The 19,594-nt window shown below is 40.1% G+C and overlaps 2 protein-coding genes across 2 annotated transcripts in view; both read left to right on the top strand.

Annotated features, from left to right (window-relative positions):
- Positions 1-171, top strand: part of LOC117941693 (alpha-2-macroglobulin-like) — a 58,895-nt gene extending 58,724 nt beyond the window's left edge. The window contains exon 36 of the mRNA XM_034866699.1: positions 8-171. Within this exon, the coding sequence (XP_034722590.1) occupies positions 8-12 (5 nt within the window). The 3' untranslated portion in view covers positions 13-171. The remainder of the gene's footprint in view (positions 1-7) is intronic.
- A 5,473-nt stretch (positions 172-5,644) lies between these two features.
- The window catches only part of LOC117941724 (alpha-2-macroglobulin-like), a 42,116-nt gene continuing 28,166 nt past the window's right edge, over positions 5,645-19,594 (top strand). The window contains 24 exon segments of the mRNA XM_034866758.1: positions 5,645-5,883; positions 6,462-6,549; positions 6,716-6,896; positions 7,142-7,298; positions 7,757-7,809; positions 8,174-8,194; positions 8,989-9,154; positions 9,229-9,313; positions 9,416-9,566; positions 9,809-9,926; positions 10,057-10,166; positions 10,265-10,432; positions 10,635-10,862; positions 13,491-13,554; positions 14,114-14,259; positions 16,203-16,352; positions 16,752-16,898; positions 16,984-17,321; positions 17,750-17,975; positions 18,506-18,632; positions 18,748-18,869; positions 18,950-19,001; positions 19,289-19,372; positions 19,530-19,592. Coding sequence (XP_034722649.1) covers positions 6,464-6,549; positions 6,716-6,896; positions 7,142-7,298; positions 7,757-7,809; positions 8,174-8,194; positions 8,989-9,154; positions 9,229-9,313; positions 9,416-9,566; positions 9,809-9,926; positions 10,057-10,166; positions 10,265-10,432; positions 10,635-10,862; positions 13,491-13,554; positions 14,114-14,259; positions 16,203-16,352; positions 16,752-16,898; positions 16,984-17,321; positions 17,750-17,975; positions 18,506-18,632; positions 18,748-18,869; positions 18,950-19,001; positions 19,289-19,372; positions 19,530-19,592 — 3,043 coding nt within the window. The 5' untranslated portion in view covers positions 5,645-5,883; positions 6,462-6,463.

The raw sequence follows: 19,594 nt of genomic DNA, 5'->3' as shown, positions 1-19,594 counted from the left end.
TTTGCAGCTTGAAGAGCGTGTGGTCAGTCCTCGAGTCATCCAGATGATACATATTATGTACTTAACACCATGTCTGTTGGTATTTCCTTGTTAGTATTCTGCCACAACCACTTACAGCTGTGTAACTACTGAGTCTGAAGTGAAATACATGCGTAATGGATAATTAAATAATGTAATCTTAATGTCCCATTTGAAACTTGTCTTTTGTTGAATTTCTTCCACTGTTTAATCTTTCTGCTCTGTATGCATTGTGTGTTTTATCCAAAGAACAGAAGTTGTGCAGCTCAGATTAGTGTGGAAATGCAAAAAGTGTTCTTTAGATAACATCTAAACTCTCAGACTCTTGGAGAATCTAAAAATCCCTTCTCCTAAAGCAGTTAGAAATCCAAGTTTAGAAAATATATTGTATTATAATATGTAGGTAGACTCAGGTGAGTGGGCTGAGACAAATGACCCTTGTGCTGCAGGCAACGGATTATTTATAAAATGATGAAAAGACCTAGTCCATACATCCTAATACACAAACATACAATACAGTTCAAGTATTTTGGGAAGACTGTGCAGTGTAATCCTCACTTGCAACTTGAAGAAGTGTTCCCAAATTTTGAATAAACCATTTAATTAAGGATTGTTTAGTTCAATGTCTGCTTGTGTATCTTTGTGTTAAGCCTGCATGTATTCATCTTTTTATGACCACCTAAGGCAGGTATGGCTGGGCCTGGAGTGTCCCATGTCATGCCATCTTGCCTTGTTCCATCCACTAGCTTACTAGCTTACTTTTTTAAATAAAAGCTTGCATCTGGAATAAAATAAGCTCACGTCGACCATTGTGAACTTGAAATATTCTGTGTTTTTTAACTAAACTGTAACAGCAGTCATACAAAAGAATAAAATACTTCTACAAAAAAGATTTCTACAAGATAAATGCAGACTATCATACTGATGAATAAAATACGTAAAAATATATGTCCGTGATAAAATAAATGCTGATTTTAGGCAAACTAAAATTGTCTTTTGCGGCTGCAACCTGGAGCCTCCTGTCTCACGCCCTCTCACCATTCTAATAAGCAATTGTATTTGCACCAATGTCCCAGTGAAGTGTGAAAACAATAGAATATAAAAATAAAAAGGAGTCTTGGAAATAGTGTAACATGGTTACAGTATTTTTGTTATCTTGTTCTTTGTGCAGCTCCTTATCCTTATTAGTTGGCAGAAATGGCTGCGTCACTGATGCAGGTTTCAACAAATGTACGTTAACATCAAGGACACAACAATAACATCCAGAAATACGCAAATTATATGTATGGCTAAAATTGTGACTTTAACATTTTTCAATTCATTGCAACAAACGTGGTCACGAACCTATCCGTGATTCCATCTGGAAAATAGTTTGCGATTTTGTATTTTTGACCCAATGAACTTACCGTTGGAAACACTTTGGCATGAGACGAGATGGAATGGCATGACATGGGACGCTCCAGGCCACAACCATACAGTCTTGGACCACCTAGGAGTAGCAAATAAGATGCCAACACAAGATGACACTTAGTTTATGAACATGTTGGCAAACAATTTTCTTTTCACACAAGCAGACGCAGGCAACATTAGTGTTCATTTAACACCCTTAACATAAAATATCCACTCTACTTTTAGCTCAGTTTTGACTGAAATTAGACTTAAAGTTATACCAGAATTTGTCACAAACACATCCCCTTGAGGATGTTATCCCTGTCTGTCTGGTTTGTTTTTGTGTTACTTCCTGAATGTAGGCCTACCCTGTTCCGGTTGCCAGGCAACGAGTGCAAGGCAGGAATTCCAGGATCATCTGAACTTGATCTCACCTGTTCCTCCTCAGCAATCTACACACCTGGTCCTGATCATCATCCTTACACTACTTAAGCTGTGGCCTGAAATCTGCTCCCTGCTTGATTGTTAGCCAAACTTGGATCGGGGTCACACTAAATTGTTTTTCAATCAGTCTCTGTAGCTTTGCTCTTTATCCGTTGGCTTAACAGGTTCTTGTTCCTGCCTGGCAACCAGAACAATCTACTACATCATTCCATCAAGACCCCTGTCCACCAGTACTCGCCTCCCAAACACGTTTGTCACCAACTTCAGCATTCTATAACCCGGATTTACCTGCCTATATGTCTGCCGTTACTTTTGCAGTTATATTTTTGTCATCAATAAATACTCACCTTTTTCACCACCTACCTTGGCCTGGTTTGGGTTCAGAATCTGAGAGTTTTTGTTGATCTCAACGGGTAGAAGGAGCACTTTGGGGAACTCCTTAATCCAGCTGACACGTCCTCTGTGGTAGAGGCAGAGCTGGATGATGATGGGGGATTGTCATCAATTTCCCTCGTGGAAGTCAATGAGTTAGTCAAACAACTCCAAAGTGGCAAAGCCCCAAGGATTAATGAGATCTGCCCAGAAATGCTGAAAGCTCTGGGTGTGTCTTGGTTGACACAAATACACAAAAACGCCTCTTTAACATTGCGTGGAAGTTTGGGAAAGTGCCTAAGGAGTGGCAGATCGAGGTGGTGGTTCCCCTCTTCAAAAAGGGGAACCAGAGGGTTTGTGCCAACTACAGTGGTATCACACTTCTCTGTTTGTAACATTTATGGACAGGATATCGAGGCGTAGTCTGGGTGGGGAGGGGTTTCAGTTCAGTGGGCTCAGGATCTCATTGCTGCTTTTTGGAGAGGATGTGGTCCTGATGGCATCACTAGTGTGTGACTTTCAGAACTCACTGGATCGGTTTGCGCCCGGATGGGAAGCAGGTGGGATGAGGATCAGCACCTCTAAATCTGAGGCCATGGTTCTCAGCAGGAAACCGATGGAGAGCTTTCTTCAGTTGGGGAGTGAGTCCCTACCCCAAGTGAAGAAGTTTAAATACCTTGGGATCTTGTCCCCAGTGAGGGGACCATGAAGTGTGAGACTGGTCGGAGACTCGGAGCAGCGGGTGCGGTATAACATTCCATTTATTGCACCGTTTTGACGAAAAGGGAGCTGAGCCAGAAGGCAAAGCTCTCGATCTACCGGTCAGTTTTAGTTCCTACCCTCACCTACTCATGACCGAAATAACGAGATCCAGGGTACAGGCGGCCAAAATGGGTTTTCTCAGGAGAGTGGCTGAAGTCTCCCTTAGAGAAGCTCAGTCATCAGAGAGGAGCTCGGAGTAGAGCCGCTGCTCCTTCACGTTGAAAGGAGCCAGTTGAGGTGGTTCGGGCATCTGGTGAGGATGCCTCCTGGGCGCCTCCCTAGGGAGATGTTCCAGACACGTCCAGCTTGGAGGAGGCCTCGGGGAAGACCCAGGACCAGGTGGAGAGATTATGTTCTCCAACCTGGCCTGGGAACGCCTCGGGATCTCCCAGTCGGAGCTGGTTGATCTGGCTCGGGAAAGGGAAGTTTAAGGTCCCCTGCTGGAGCTGCTGCCCCTGCGACCCAATACCGGATAAGCACATGAAGATGGAACGTGGACCGGTCCAAACTACGCAACCTTAATGGGGCAGGGATCATTTAATAGGTCAACACTACACCTGGCATTCTATTGGTTTGGGAATTTTGACAAGGTTGTTAACAGATAACCTGGTTAACCTTTATTTCCCAACCTCACATAAACACCTTTTGTTCAACAGTCTTACTGTGCTACATTAATGCACTTTTGTGTCTAAGTTACGTTTCAACTTTTTTCTGATGGGGTTAATCGCTGACATTAGCACAACTAAACATGCAGCAAGCCACATCATGTGTTTGATATCTTCATAAAACATTCTCTGAAAAGCAATAACCATAGACTGTATATATTGATTAATATTAACGGTCTATGGCACCAACACGGCCGGGGAGGTCAAGTGTATCTATAAGGCGCTTACACACCAACACGATAATCGTCCGTCGGACAGTCTGGCAAGGTTGGTGCTATGATTTATATAGCACTTATTAGAAACCATGGGGTCCAAAGTACCTAACAGAATGAGTAAAATCACATAACCGCTGCTTGGTCTTACAAAACAACACTGCAAGAACTCCAAACAGATGGCAAAGGAACTAAAAACGTTAAGGTGGAAAAGGACGAAATATTCAAACTATCACTGTTCACAAAAACAAATCATTGATGTCACACTCAGCACAGTAAGGAACCATTTTTAAGCAGACAAGTTGTTTAAAAAAAACACACAAACTTAACTGTAGAGGTCAGGACATGACTCAGCTGCTCTGTCCTTTTGGACAGAGCCCAACTTTTTGGACACCTTTGTGTCCAAAAAGTTGCTATGAGCGACCAAAGGTCGGCCATCATGAGTGGGTTTCTCATGGAACACACAACAATAGCCACCGCCTATGAAAAGTTTGGATTGACTCTTTGGAAGGGATATGTGGACGACACACTCAGGAGCTGACAGATCACTGGAACTCAGTTGACAACATGGGAAATATAAAGTTCACGCATGAACAGGAGAATGACCGAACCAGTGCTTTCCTCAACATGAAAATTCAACTCATAGAAAATGGAAGGGTAAAAATAAAAATATACAGAAAACCAACACACTCATACCTATGCTTAATGTTTTCATTAACACCCATAACACATAAACTCTCAGTGGTCCAAACACTATATGACAGGGCCAGTTTCATAACAGATAAAAAGGACAGAGAGGAGGAGATGAGCACATAAAAAATGCACTCACACTGCCAATACCCAGGTTGGGCCATAAACAAGAGGCAAAAAGGGAAGTCAAAACCAACAACAAAGAAGAAGGAAGAAAGAAGACAGAATAGAAGAGAGAAAGCTGAGGCAGGGTCCCACTACCCTGCAACACAGGTGATCACTGAGCGCACCCAAAGGGTGATGACCAAACACTACATTGACACACCGGTGGGGGGGGCGTTGAACGGCAGGGAGGCACAGCGACATGCCATCACACAGGTGGAATGACACAAACTAAATCTATCACACCCACAGTTAGGCTGGACGTCAGAGTAAAATGACGCTGAGTCAGCAGTTGGAACTGTCAAGGCATGACCTAAAACTTTAAGCCTGTAGTATAAGAAAAAGAGAACACTGATATCATAAAAGCTTTATCTCTCCCTATTGTACAATGACAAATTCAAGTAGCTACAAAACATAGGCGTATTAGTTCTGCTGATGTAAAGATGGACGCGCAGGTCTGGAGTGTGTTTTATGTCATTTTATTTATGTATTTTATTTAGAAATCAATTTAAAAAAATTCAGTTATGCGTAAACCTAAAATTATACATACATAAATACAAATGACATAATATGAAAGTAATAATTTAGAAAGACATAAAAAAACAAAAAATAAAACAGAAATAAGTAAAGAGGTGACAGACTTGCAAACGTCATTAAAGATTTTGACAGCAGGAGTTCTTAATTAAATAATTTTGAGTAGATCACTTATAAAATCATTTTCTTATTTGTTACTTATTTAACAGACTCAAAGTACATGTCAGTTTCAATCTCAAGTGGAATTGTATGTGTTGTTTTAGATACCATATACTTTTCAACCCTTTTCCAAAATGTAATACAAAAAGAACAACTACAAAAAATGTTAGTGTTAAAAAAAAAAAAGTGTTATTTTCTATATATTTAGAAAGCATTTTCTAATGTGCTAATTAGTACATTTGCTGCGGTCTGGAGTGACGTTAGCTGTTCACTAACTCTGACGTGTAGCCCCGCCCATTTCTAGCATGTAAGTTAATTGTTTGATTGCTCCCGGGTGGACGCAGGTGATTTGAATTGCCATGACCAGGGATATATACCGAGGTAGAGTGGTGGCTTGGTTTGAAGTTCCAAACGGAGCGTTAACCTGGTTAGACAACTCCGCTATCGCAGCTGTGGTCGCTAGGTGGTCTGACGAGGTAAGACGAGGTAAGACGAGGTAAGACGAAGCAAGACGAAGCAAGACGAAGCTGAAACATGGCGTAGTCTTTCAGTTAATTAAAGGCATTGTCTTCTGCGCGTTTTTTTATTGTACAGTTTTGTGGCTTGGGGGGGTTATCAAAAACTCCTCCCAAGTTAGTCTGACCAGTGTTAGGCCCTTTTAGTTAGCTTTTAGCTAAATGCGCGATACATGAAGCTAACGGACGCTGAAGTTGGCTTCCGAGTCGACTGTCAAGGGAAAACTTAAAGTTGACGTTAGGTTCCCATCACAGCGTCCGATTCTACAGACACTGGCACTTTACCGACTTTATAAAAAATAATTGATAAATAAAATGTAGACTACATTAGATCCAGACCCGCTACAAAGACTTGTCAAATCGGCACTAAATTATCCCAGAAAGGCTATTATAGCTGGAATTAACCGTAAATTGCAGTTGTCCTTACCAGCAACAACGTGAAGTCTATAGGTTTGAATGGGTTACCTTAAAAACCAATAAGATGTAGGGGGCGTTCTTTTATACTATTAAACATGCTGATTTATTATCATTTCATTCAGTCATGGGTCGTCCTGGGATTCAGATGTGGACATGGAAACTGTGTGTCTTCTTGTGCTGGATGTCCGTGGGCCAAGCGGTGTCAGGACCGTAAGTTACCTTAAAGTTACCTTAAGTTATAATTAAAATAGTAATGGCCTGTGGTTAAATGAATTAATCATGGGTAAGGATTTTATACTGCATAATCTTCTGTGTTAGGGTTGTTTCCATGTCAGATCCAGTGAGATGTCTACTGTATGTGTGTCTGTGTCTGTAGGCAGTACATGGTAGCCATTCCTGCAGTCCTTGAATCTGGAGCTGAGACCAAATTCTGTGTGAGTCTCCTGCAGCCCAACGAGACTCTGGTAATGAGAGTCACTCTGATGTCCCAAGAGACGAATACAGCCCTTCTATTGGAGACCTCCTGTAAAGAATTTCATACCTGTGTTAAATTTAAGGTCAGTAGCTTCCCTGATTTGATTCATGTGCCCTTTCCATAAAATGTATTGACTTTGAGTTGGAAACATTGATGGGATTTCATAACACATACACAACTTTTGTAAAGGAAAAAACACAATATGTTGTGAACTGCTGTTGAATACATGATTTTAACCATTCAAATTATAACTGACCAACTTAACTTTTTTTTTTTTAATTGATCTAATGACTCTCTTGGTGTCTATAAATTATATTTCTTTCACAGGTTCCTTTAGTGCAGGATGAAGTGGTGCAGAACTTGGAGGTGGTGGTACGAGGCGACACATTCTACTCTAGAGAAGTCCGAAAAGTTCAGATCAAAGTCTATAAACCAATGACATTCATCCAAACAGATAAACCAATCTACCTCCCAGGACAAACAGGTAATTTTGAGCTGATGGATTTTTACTTAAAACATATTTGCTTTTACAGTGTCTAGATCATGGTAGTTTAAATTGCTGCAGTAGAGAGCACAGTAGTCTCCAAATTCTAGATATATTGGCATGTTCCACGTAAAAATTTTAAAGTGTGTATCTTATCTCAAAATTACCGCTTTCTTATAAGCGGTCTTCCTGAAACTATTAAAGACTGTGTACATATTCCTAAATGTTGGTATGAATTCAGCACACTCAGATGAAAATGAGGTTTCTTTGAATTTTCCAGAGATATATTTCCACTTTATATTAATTCATGGTGGACAACAAGGGAACTGTGAACTATTGTCAGACTTCAAATTTCTTCTACCATCTCAAGTAAAGACTAATACTGACCTTTTAGGATGTTTAACACTACTGTAGAAGAGCTGTAAAGGCTTCATGTAATCTCTCTGCATGTCTCTCAGTGCAATTCAGAGTCGTCACACTGGATACCAGGTTTAGACCTGTCAATCAGCTGGTGAGTGCTTGAACAGTCTTTCTTTTAAGTCTCATTTATGAACAACAGTATTAGTGATATGATTTGATAATGGTGCAGGTTTTAGTTTAGCTTGAACAGAATGTGCTTTGAATCTGTCAGTGGTGCAACCACAGCCTCTTTAGGTAAACCTACCAAGTTGCTGACCCAGTGATAAATCCATTTATACACAGGTTTCTCATTTTGTCACATTATCCCCTTTAATTGGAAATAAGTGGCATTTATACTAAAGATTACAATGGAACCGTAAATGTAAGGTATCATGTCTTTAACCAATCAGGACACTGTGTAGCGAGGACTACAAAGCAGCTTGTACTTTAACAAATCTTTCTTTGTTTCTTTACAGTACGATATAATCGAACTTGAGGTAAGAGTAACCTCTGCAATTTAACATACTGGAATTTTTTTTTTTAATTTTCTAATACAAATACCTTAAAACAAAATGCTCCAGTTGACTTATCAGGCTTATTAAAAGTTCAGCATGTTAATCTCCTAAAAACATGAAGTGACTTATAAGCTGTTGGGCCCAAGCTTTATGCAATGTTTTACGGATTGTTGTCAAATGCTAGAAACTCACAGTACATTGTTTGGCCGCCTATTTTACAACTTGGACAAGGCATTTATGATCAGTGACTTTAAGTGTAAGAATTCATGGTTACCTTTGCACACTAAATCTTTTTTTATTTTTTTATTCACCACTGGATGGTACTGCCTACTCGCCTTTTTTGTTTTCCATTTAGAGTCCCTCGTACTTGCCATGTTTAAGTTTAGCCAGCTTATTTTTCTGCCTCCAGAATGTCTAAATTTGTCTTCTTGCTGTGGGAACAGCCACATACTGACTCAAAAGCAACACCATCATCGTTCTGTGTTAAGTTAGTAGTTTCCTTCTATGATGACCAGCAATGCTTGCCTCATGCAAAAGGTGGTACTAATCTGCAATGGAAAAAGGAAGCACTGCGGGTAACATGATATGGATGAACATTAGACCAATATTTGTAATTGGGTACTGATATTAGCCTGCCAGTACACTTGTCTCTTTTCATATTTTTCCTGCTCATATAATTTTACTTAAAGCCATGGCCCAGTTTTATCTGCTTTCTTTAAGAAATGCCACTATTCCTATATTAAAGAGTGTCCTATTGTCACATGTTTTCTTCACAGGATTCTACCAGCAACAGGATTGGACAGTGGCTGAATGAAACATCCAATAGTAAGATATTGCAGCTTTCTTACGCCTTGAACTCTGAGGCCCGTGAAGGAGCCTACCAAGTTACTGTGTCGATTGGGTTAGATAAAATACAACACAGCTTCAAGGTGGAAAAATACGGTAAGTTACATTTTTACCATCCAACGTAATCCATGTTTAAAGAGTAGAGAATGCTAATCCAATTTCCTCCTCAGTTTTGCCTAAATTTGACCTACAAATAACTGCAGCTGATGAAGTAAGCATTAATCAGGAAGATATTGCATATGAAGTGTGTGCAACGTAAGTAAAAGCTATTTCGCTCATTACTCTTAAATCTAAATTGTGTCCAGATTAGGGAAACTGTTTGTGTTTTTTTTTTGTTTTTGTTTTTCCTTTCTCTAGGTATACATACGGCCAGCCTGTGCCAGGTAGTGTTGACTTCAAGGTGTGCCGACCAATAGATGCCTATATTGGTATACCACTTGTACGCTCCCCTGAACATCCAGAGGGTATCCCTGAAGTCCCGATGCCTTGCTACAAGGAGACAAAGCAGGTACAGTAGTTATGGTGACCGTCTCATGAAGTAAGGTGCATAGACCTTACATATCCTCTACACATAATGTACACTGTGCACATTTAAAACTACATATTACCATTTGTCTTGTCAGTCTAATTTACAAACAAGGAGCATATATTATGGCGCTAGTTTTAAGATTTGACAGTTAAGTTATTAATAAGTAATAAGGGCATGTCTTGTGTAAAGTTTAAATGGCAGTCACTTTCATTTTCTTCTAGACTGACAAGAGAGGCTGTGCCACTTTTATCTTCACTATGTCATCTTTCACAAAAATTGCACAAAAGGCACTACAAGATGTACTGCAACTCACTGCAAATATGGAAGAGGAGGGCACAGGCAAGTCATAAGATATATTGTACTTGCATTTAAAAACAGACTTAGTATGCCTATAATGCCAAAATAACTATGCCATGTAATGAGACAATATGGCATGCACATTGTTGTAACATGAAGGCGTCTTGTACAGGTATTTCACGCTCACAAGAGAAGACCACAGTGATTTCATATGTTGTTGGAAGGCTAACATTCACTGACACTCCCAAGATTTACAACAAGGGTTCAGATGTGGAAGGAAAAGTAAGTGCATTTGGTCTTTAGTTCTCCAATGTGATTCTATACACGGTGTAACTGAGGCAATGTGCATTCTCTGTGATAAAACATTGTGTTTCCAACAGGTTAAAGCTGTTTATTACAATAATACACCCATTCCTGACATGCCGGTGTTCCTGTTGGAGGGGGAAAGGTGGTCATCACGTTTGTTACAGAATCTCACAACAGACAGTGATGGTGTTGCCACTTTCTCATTAAGCACAGCTGACTTTGAAGGGGACATCAAATTACAAGTAAGAAGTAGCACTGAAATTACAATCTGTAACCCGACATTTATCATGAAGTTGATAACTGTCCAAATCTGACCCCTCAAATGGTTTCTCCATATGCCGCAGCTGACAAAGTTGCTATATGGAACAATCTGACTATAACAAATTGTCATGGCTGTAAAACTGAAACTTATCAGTCATGATCTGTTTTCTCTCCGCTTTCTAGGTTAGCGACACACCGACACTGGGCTACCCTCCTTACAGAACGCCGTACTATGATTCGAACTATCACATAGTGTCTTTGGCCACACTTTCTTCTCCTGAAGCTAAAACTGTCAGCTCCCTTGATGTGAAGAAGAAGGATGAACCACTTTCCTGTGACAAAGAAGAAGACCTCTTCATCCAATACACCATAGTTGGAGAGGCCCAGGGCATTGCGGATGTGATGTATCTGGTGAGTGGTGAACTGTTTTCCTGTCTCCACTACAGAGACACGGACATGTTTCTTAAACCTTAACATCACCAAGTGTGCTGTTCAAATTTTAAGAATTGGCAATGTTGCGTAATAAAGTTTGACAGCTAACATTAGGACTTTAATGCATATTTGAAGCTAAAACCAGGCAGCAACATTACCCATAATGCAACATAACTACTGACTGGTCAAACATTCAGTTGTTCATGCTAGTAGTGGCTAATGTACCTGATAGGTTCCACACCCCCAGCATTTCATAATGTTAACCTTTTAGTTTTAAGCCCCCAATCAATGCTAACTTATGAGAGGTAACATCCCCTGTATGCACTAGTACTCTTATACAGACTTGTTTTGATCTGTGAAACTTTAGAGTTCCCCTTAATTTACTGAGTATCTTATGGATGGTGCAATACATGTATTGAAACTGAATGGGCTTCTGTTCAGTACATGAGTTTACACACTTATGGGAGAAAAGGCATGTGCATCACCAATGTGGTACTACTGTTGGAAACAAATTTCTTTAAGGACATTTAAGCTGTAGCCCCCCCCCCCTTAGCTCTGAAGCTCCTGAACTCTGCCTACATGTCGACAGGCTTGTCTGTCAGACCTAGCAATAAGACAGTAGCCAAGCCCATGGCAAGTGTTGGCGACCCACAGGAAAACTTTGGCTTTAGTCAATAACCGTAGTACACAAATGAGAGGTGGATACGATGAGGACTGTTGGGTATGTGGATGGAAATGCATGTAACATGCTAACCCATAGCCACCAACAGTAGTGCAATCACTGGAACAAGTAAAAACTGTCTAACTTCTCCCAACAGTGCTTAACCAGCCTCTGGATACAAATGGTAGGAGTGTGCAAAAATCCATTCATGAATAGATTTAAAAACTTTGTTGCAAGGGCAAACTAACTATACTTTTTATTTTATTTGAGAACCTTTTTGAATTGTGAGCCTAGAAATCAAATCCTGAAATTTTTCTGAATCGTGCACCCCTAACCAAGCAGGCCAGAATACTAGTGAAGCAATGTGAATTTACATATCGTCGAGGCCCCCACATTGACTCGTAGAGGAACATTTCTTAGTTTTTGCTGTTTGTGTATATACGCTAACCTCGGTACGACATGCCATCCTGTCCACACGTGAGGCAAACTGTAGTGCCTTCCATATACAACCAAACAATGGCTGATGTAGCAAGAGTTGTCAGCTCCCCCTTCTGTTTCACTAATGCCTGGTTTGCCTTTTTGTGCTACAGAAAGCTGTAGAACAGTGACTGTTCTTTTTAGAGTGGGAAGTTGGTGTCAGTTCTACAAAGTCCCTGTATCAGCAGCACCCACCTAGTTGAGGCTACAGGAGATCATGTAAACTTACTCCTGTTGCACTTAATGGCAGGATTACTTTTTGCGGGGAAGGGCTCATATTTTTGCATTTCTGTAATTTATACTTAAAAGGCTCTTTTAAAGCAATTGCTGATTGTCTCTTAAATTAAATATTAAGTCTGGAAATGATGTGCAGTACTTGTTTACTGTTGAAATCGGACTTTCCTTGAGTAAGCAGCAACAGCCTCAAGTGTGTATAGACTTTATCACTAGGTGGTATAGCCTGAGGCATGCACAATAAAAATTGCCTTGTGAATTTGTCTTCCCCTCTATTGTACTGAACCATACGAGCCCCCCTGGGGTCATCTGAGACAACAATATACCGTGCGCACAGAATACAAATCTGTTCCCTTAGTTTAATAAACTGCACATGGATTTATGATCCATGTGGTTTGTAAACATGAGCAAAGTAGGAAATATTCAGATTCAAACTTCTGAGATCAATACACTAAGGTGAAATGGCATCACAAATAACAGATCTTTCCTACATAAAGGGTAACTACAAACTAATCTTCAACTAAAAGAGCCATCCTCCAACCTGGAGAAATAACATTGGTTTCTATTAGCAGCCGGCGGTTTTTGGGAACGGTCGATAAACAACAGACAACTTCATGATATAAGGTAGTTTCTCAAAATTTGTGTATTTCTTTTATTTGGAAGTTTCCTAGTACAACTAGGAGTTAAAATTAAAAGTTTGGAGAATACCTTAATCATTAAATTAATGACTATTTTTGTCTGTAGATGGTCCCTAAACACCAGCAGCTGCTAATGTAAACAAATGTTATTTCTCCAGGTTGGAGCACAGATCACTTTGATTAAAAAATGTTTACCTCATTGTTAACCTTACAATGTTAAATGATGCATCAATTGTGATGTAATAGATCCCTGAAGTTTGTATCTGAGTATCTAGCTTACTCTGATCAAGTTTGATAAAACAAAGAGCATAGAGTATGATTTGGTGCAGTTTATTAGACCAAGGGCCCAGATTTGTATCCTTTTTTTGTTTCGCCACTGACCCCAGGGGACACCATAATACATAATGTATGAACTGAACCGTGACTTCTGTTTACATTCCACCCCGAGTGTCAAATCTTTTCCACTGCAAACTTAAACAGAATACATTTATATGGTTCATGGCAAAAGGTTGTCTATGTACTTATCACATGCCAGAACTTCACAGCAGACGGGGCATGTTGCATGACTCATTGTTCTTTTTCTTTCAAATTTCCCAGGTCTTATCAAGAGGAGCCATTGTTACACAAGGAGTTACACAGGTCATAGTCAAAGATAAATTGGGTGAGCAAAGTGATTTGTCTTAAATTATGCTTTGAATTGTCACATGGTCACCATATATTTTTCTCCAAAAACACTCGGCCAGCCTCAACAATTCATACCGCTTCTCAGAGGTTAAAGAACGTGTTTTATTATGCCTCAATTGTATAAAATAACTTGTGTAACAAAATAATAGCTCTTTCCAAATTAAATATAAATGTTCTAAAGAGAACCTATTCCATGTAAACTTTTAAATGTAACAAGGTTTTTCAGTTTCCATGTGAGCTTTGAGATCTCTGCACTTTTTGACAATGAAACATGTGCTAGCTTTGAACATGGTGCACTCCACCTTCCCACTTGTCCCAACCGGGACAGTACGTGGACAGTTGGCAGTTCAACTATAAAGCTTCACTGTCTGATCTGCACATCATAGAGCTGCCCACAAGGCAGCCTCTCAAAAAGTAAATCTCACACACAATACTCTAGTATTGCATGAAAACTGGACAGTCTCATGAATTTATAACGCCATACAGTACCCTAAATTAGCATCTGTCCATGTGAGTAATTGTTGTTCATGTTTCAGTAAATGAGGGCGAGGTGTCCTTTAAGCTGACAGTGTCTCCAGACATGTCACCAGATGTCCAGGTTTTGGCTTATGCCATCCTCCCCAGTGAGACTGTGATCGCCAACAGCGCTGACTTCTCTACTGAGCAATGCTTCAGTCACAAGGTCAGCATGAGAAGAACTAAGACATGTGGCCAGGCTTTTCTTGGGAGATTGTAGGCACAGAATCAAAATATATTCTATTTGGGTTACAGAACATGTGTAGATAAACAATTATTTAAATAAGTTGTATTTGACATAATATCACACTTTACTTTAACCTTGTATTGCATAGGGTGGTCAAATCCATGAGCAGTCCTTTGCTAGTTCAGTGTGCCGATGTGCTGCAATTGCAGCAATCAGCGCAATGAGTATTATTACCCATACTTAACATTATTCTTCCGCCAGATTTTTGTCCCGCTACTAGTCCCAGAGCGTTGAACACAAAATACATCAAAACATGTGTAATGATTGGGAATGGTGTGCTATGACTTTTCTAAGATTTGCTGCGCGGTTTTCACAAACTGCTAAATTTCTCAGACTTGAATGGGGAATCGGTCAACATCCCTCAAAACGCCACCTCTTTGGACCGTGCTGTATCGCCATACTTTAACATAGAAACATGATTAAAAGTTTAAACCGAAGACTAGACTTTGGCGTTTATTGGGCTCAATGGGAATTCAGATATCGAGCACTGTTTCTCCAATCATCAAATCAGTTTACATATCGTCCCGTTTTCAGACAGTCTCAGATTTTCCTGTGTGCATGTGGCGGAATGTTGAGAGCTAGAATGGAGGACAGAGTGGGGAGATCAAAAACATTTTGGTTCTCTCTAACTTGCTCCCACACAACAATTCTTACTTGTGATGGACTGTGTATACATCAAAACGTGGGTATTGTCTAGTTTCAGCCAATGTGATCATGAATGAGATATATTTTTCGCTCGGACCTTTCAGATAACTAGAGTTCCCAATTGTCCTCCATTAACTGACATGGTAAACATCATCCAAATTTCTGAGCACAACACGGAGCAAAGGACATTGCTGATACGCCTACATTTTTAAGTTCATTCACATAACTCTTATATCAATATGTTAACAAAGTCCTTCTGGTGCCCACAAGAACCTTATTTCATTGATGGCTAGTATCCCTTTAATATGATAGTTTGTTTGAGCGCTTGTTCAGTATCTGAATAGCTGGTGACTGCAGGTGCAGTCCTTAACTGATTAAAGATCAGAGAGGTGAAATCACAGATGAAAGGCTTCCTATTGGTCCTTAGTAACCAGGCAATCATACTGTCTGTCGACATCTGTCTCCCTCTCTGAGACACACGCATCTAAAATGGGTTTTAAAAAGTTATATCTCTGAAGGGTAAAGAAACTTAAGTTTTATTTATGTGCACAAAGTAGGAGGCACACTGATAAAATTTCTGTGTAATTTTCTAGTTGTAATAATGCATTTTAATTAACGGCGCCTTTCTGAACACTAAAGGTCGCTTTACATACAATAAAAGACAGATACAGGGAACAGAAAAGTGTAAGCAGTTATAACAAAACAAACCGGAACTGTGTATTTACAGATAAGCAAGCTTATACTTAAGATACTTTATGCGTTAAGCATGTCCCTTGTCGGAAGCCAGTTAGTTCAGTCAGCAAAGTCCTATTAAACAGATTATATAAATGTAGAAACCCTGCAGGTTTGCTTTTTGACAACTAGGCTGACCTTATCACATCTCAAAAGGAAGCACCAACTTGAGCAGGAATTGGGATTTTGGGACAAAAGTCAAACTAGCAACAGAGCTCCAATAAGAGTAATGTATTAATCCTCAGCAGGACCAACTGCCTTGCGGCCATTCCACTGGCAGGAAAATGATATCTGGAAATATTGGCGACAGAACCTTGGTTTTATTAAAGCAATTCTGACTGGGTGACTTCAAGCTCACGTGCCCCAAGTTGGCTTAGTCCTTGGTAGCAACCCAGGTTCAAATCAAACTTTGAAGTTTGAAAGATCCCAGGTTGTCATCTACCACTTAAGTCCAGGCGGTGAGATGTCTGATCTAATTTTATCAGGTGTCCCTGGAGTTTTCGCCATCCTCGGCGGTCCCAGGAGAGGAGACCATCATGCAGGTTATCGCCCAGCCAGAATCTCTGTGTGGTGTGAGCGCTGTTGACCAGAGCGTCCTCATCAAGGAGCCAGGGAAGACTCTGGATGCAAACAAGGTAACTACTGGAATCGACCAAAACGATATGCATACATAATTTATCTCTGCATTTTCATTTTTACTCTGCTGTTATCTACTTTCAGTACCATGTTAATCTTTTTCTCCCTCTACCAGTTATACATTATCAACTGTGCAATGCCGCTAAGTGCTGACCTTTTTACCCAGTTGTAAGCATGCTGTTAAGATGCTATAGCATAAGGTTATGATCACATACGTGAGGTGTAGCCCTCTGTAAGAGTCTGCCTCATGAATAAAACCAATGATTTTACGTATACTTTACATCCACATTTGAAGATATAGAAGTAGTTGGTGGCCTTAGGGTCCAAGAGTTTCCAAATTGTCAGATCTTTATAAAACATTGTCAGTTTATAACTTTAAACCAAACCTTTCTTTTCAGATATTTCAATTGTTGCCTGTGACAAAAATGTCTTATATTCCATATGACGTCCAAGATGGTGAAGAATGTTTGCATGTGAGACCGAGAAGATATGTCTTGCCATACCCCAATGGTGGTGGGACAGCTGATGCGTATACAGTTTTCCAGGTATGTCCTAAACAAATAGTGTACTAATTTATTGAACATTTGTCAACTTTTCAGTAATGGCTTTTTTTATGGTTTGCTTATCTAGAATGTAGGGATGAAGGTGGCAACAAACATAGTTATTCAAGAGTCTTCATGCATCAAGTACAAAGGAATTGAATACTACAAGCGCTATGGTGGTTATGGTGACTTTCTAAGTTCGTGACTCATTCTGATTAGTTGATCATTAAAACCAGTCACTGTCATTGCTTTTATTTTAACCTAATGTAAAATATTCTCAGTTGGTTATAGGGATAATCTGGTTATGGCAGCCAGTGCCCCTGTTGAAATTGCAGCTCCTGGTATGTCACTGCCTAATAAACCACCAATAGAGACCATCCGCACTTTCTTCCCTGAGACCTGGATATGGGACCTGGTGGAAGTTGGGTGAGTTTTCAAACAGAATGTTAGTCATAAATGTGTACGACTGCGTTTTATGTATGTGTACCTTCATGCTGTCTCCCTCCACATTAATGGCTTTAAACTAATTTACTGACACTCCAATATGGCTGAAAAGCTTAACAGCAGTGTTTTAGTTACTGTTGGCAGAAGATGCAACATATGGAATGGGCTTTTTGGGCTAGAGTCCACATGAAACGCAGTATAACTACATTAATTTAGTTTCTGAGATCTAACGGATGCATATTAAAACGGTTTCACATTTCCATTCTTGTAAGGTTACTGTAATGTGGGGGTGTTACTGCAATTAAGTCTACACATTAGTAATCTACTCACAATGTGATTCTTTTTCTTTTTTGGACTAACCTGAATCATGTGAGTATGTTCAAGTTCACTATGTGTATCTGCTGATCCAGAGAGTCTGGAACAAAGGATGTGGCCCTCACTGTCCCGGACACCATCACCACCTGGGAGACGGAGGCTTTCTGTCTGTCCCCTCAAGGTTTTGGCTTGGCTCCACGTAAAAACATCACTGTCTTCCAGCCCTTCTTCCTGGAGCTCAGCCTGCCCTACTCCATCATCCGGGGGGAGCACTTTGAACTGAAGGCAACCATCTTCAACTACCTGACCAGCTGCATAATGGTGATGCGATTTAAAAAAATTAACATTCTTACAATTAAATGATAACATGCTTTCTGTTAACAAGTTTAACGTTTACCACATGTTTTGCCCACCTTTATTGTGTTGGCACTTACAATTAGATACTTAGCAGACCAATAACCATCTCATCTGTACTTTGTTTTAGGCTATTTGGCTGGAAAAATACTTGGCAAAGGGATTTTTATATATTTCACCTGATGGCTCTAGAGGGAAAGTGTAGATCACCTCAAATCATCCTGTGCTTGGTTTGATGTGCATCTTACTGTCATTTGAAATAAGTTAATTTTTTTTATCGTCAGTCCAATCCACTCAATTGCCAAGGTTCTAGTAAATTAGTTGGAATAATCTTAATTTTCTTAAATTATCTTCAAACTGCTTTGATAACTGTCTGCTTTATTTGGAAAGGGAATGCCAATGGGAATGGTTAAATGCTGCACCCTTTTGCTACAATTTGTACAGTTTTTTGCGTTTACCATAAATCTCAGATTTAAAATGTGTATTCTCTAAAACAGGTGACTGTGACCCCTACCCCCTCCTTAAATTATACCCTCACCCCCCTCTCTGGTGACCAGTACACATCCTGTCTGTGTGGCAGTGAGCGCAAGACCCTCAGCTGGAACATGGTCCCCTCAGCCTTGGGTGAGTCAAGCTTTTATCCACAAGGTGGAGGAGCCCTATTTGATCTCTGAAATCAGTGAGATTCACTTTATACAGAACATTTGTCACTAAAGTTTCACACTGTTAATTCTTTAAGGAGTTGTAAATGTGGCAGTGAAGGCTGAGGCTGTGACATCCCGAATTTCATGTGACAATGAGATTGTGAGCGTGCCTGAAAGGGGACGAATTGACGTGGTTACACGATCTCTCATAGTAAAGGTTGGTACCTTAAAAACCAGATGACAAATGTTTCCAATTAATCAAATTGAAGATCAATGTAACTCATTTCTTCCCCTCAGGCTGAGGGAACTGAGATGACAAAGACCTACAACTGGCTGCTCTGTCCAAAAGGTCAGTACGGTTTACACCAGGCATGGCCCAGCAAACATGTGAAAAGACAAATACCGGAAGGGGAGTGGATTGCATGTAACGAATCTAATGAGGAAATTTTGTACTTGCCGATAGCCCTTAGTTTCAATGTGATTTATGGCAGATTTGTAAAGTTCAGATTTACAGTCATTAAATACATCTTATTAACCTAACAAAAGAGCCCTTCAGACTGACTTTAATCCAGTCTGACTAGTGTAAGTACAGGATTAACTGAGCACATTTGTTTTAGTGTTTGTCTCTGTTCACAGGGAAGCCTTTGGCAGAGAAAGTGGACATCGTACTCCCTAAGAACATGATTACTGGATCTTCCCGTGCTTCAGTATCGGTCCTTGGTATATTAATTCATTTTAATTGAGATGCTTTCCTTTCAGGAGGGAAAAAGGCTTGGCTCAATTAACAATATTTATCTGTACGGTTTGTCTTTCAAGCCCCATTGGAAAGTAAAGGTCAGGTTAGTAGTTCGGTATCAGTGATTCTGTGTTTGCGCAGGTGACATTCTGGGCCGGGCTCTGAAGAACCTGGATGGGCTGCTGCAGATGCCGTATGGATGTGGT

The sequence above is a fragment of the Etheostoma cragini genome, chromosome 3, assembly GCF_013103735.1.
Source record: "Etheostoma cragini isolate CJK2018 chromosome 3, CSU_Ecrag_1.0, whole genome shotgun sequence".
Classification (NCBI taxonomy): Eukaryota; Metazoa; Chordata; class Actinopteri; order Perciformes; family Percidae; genus Etheostoma; species Etheostoma cragini.
Note: the sequence above shows the minus strand (reverse complement) of the source record. Positions and strands in the feature narration are given on the sequence as shown.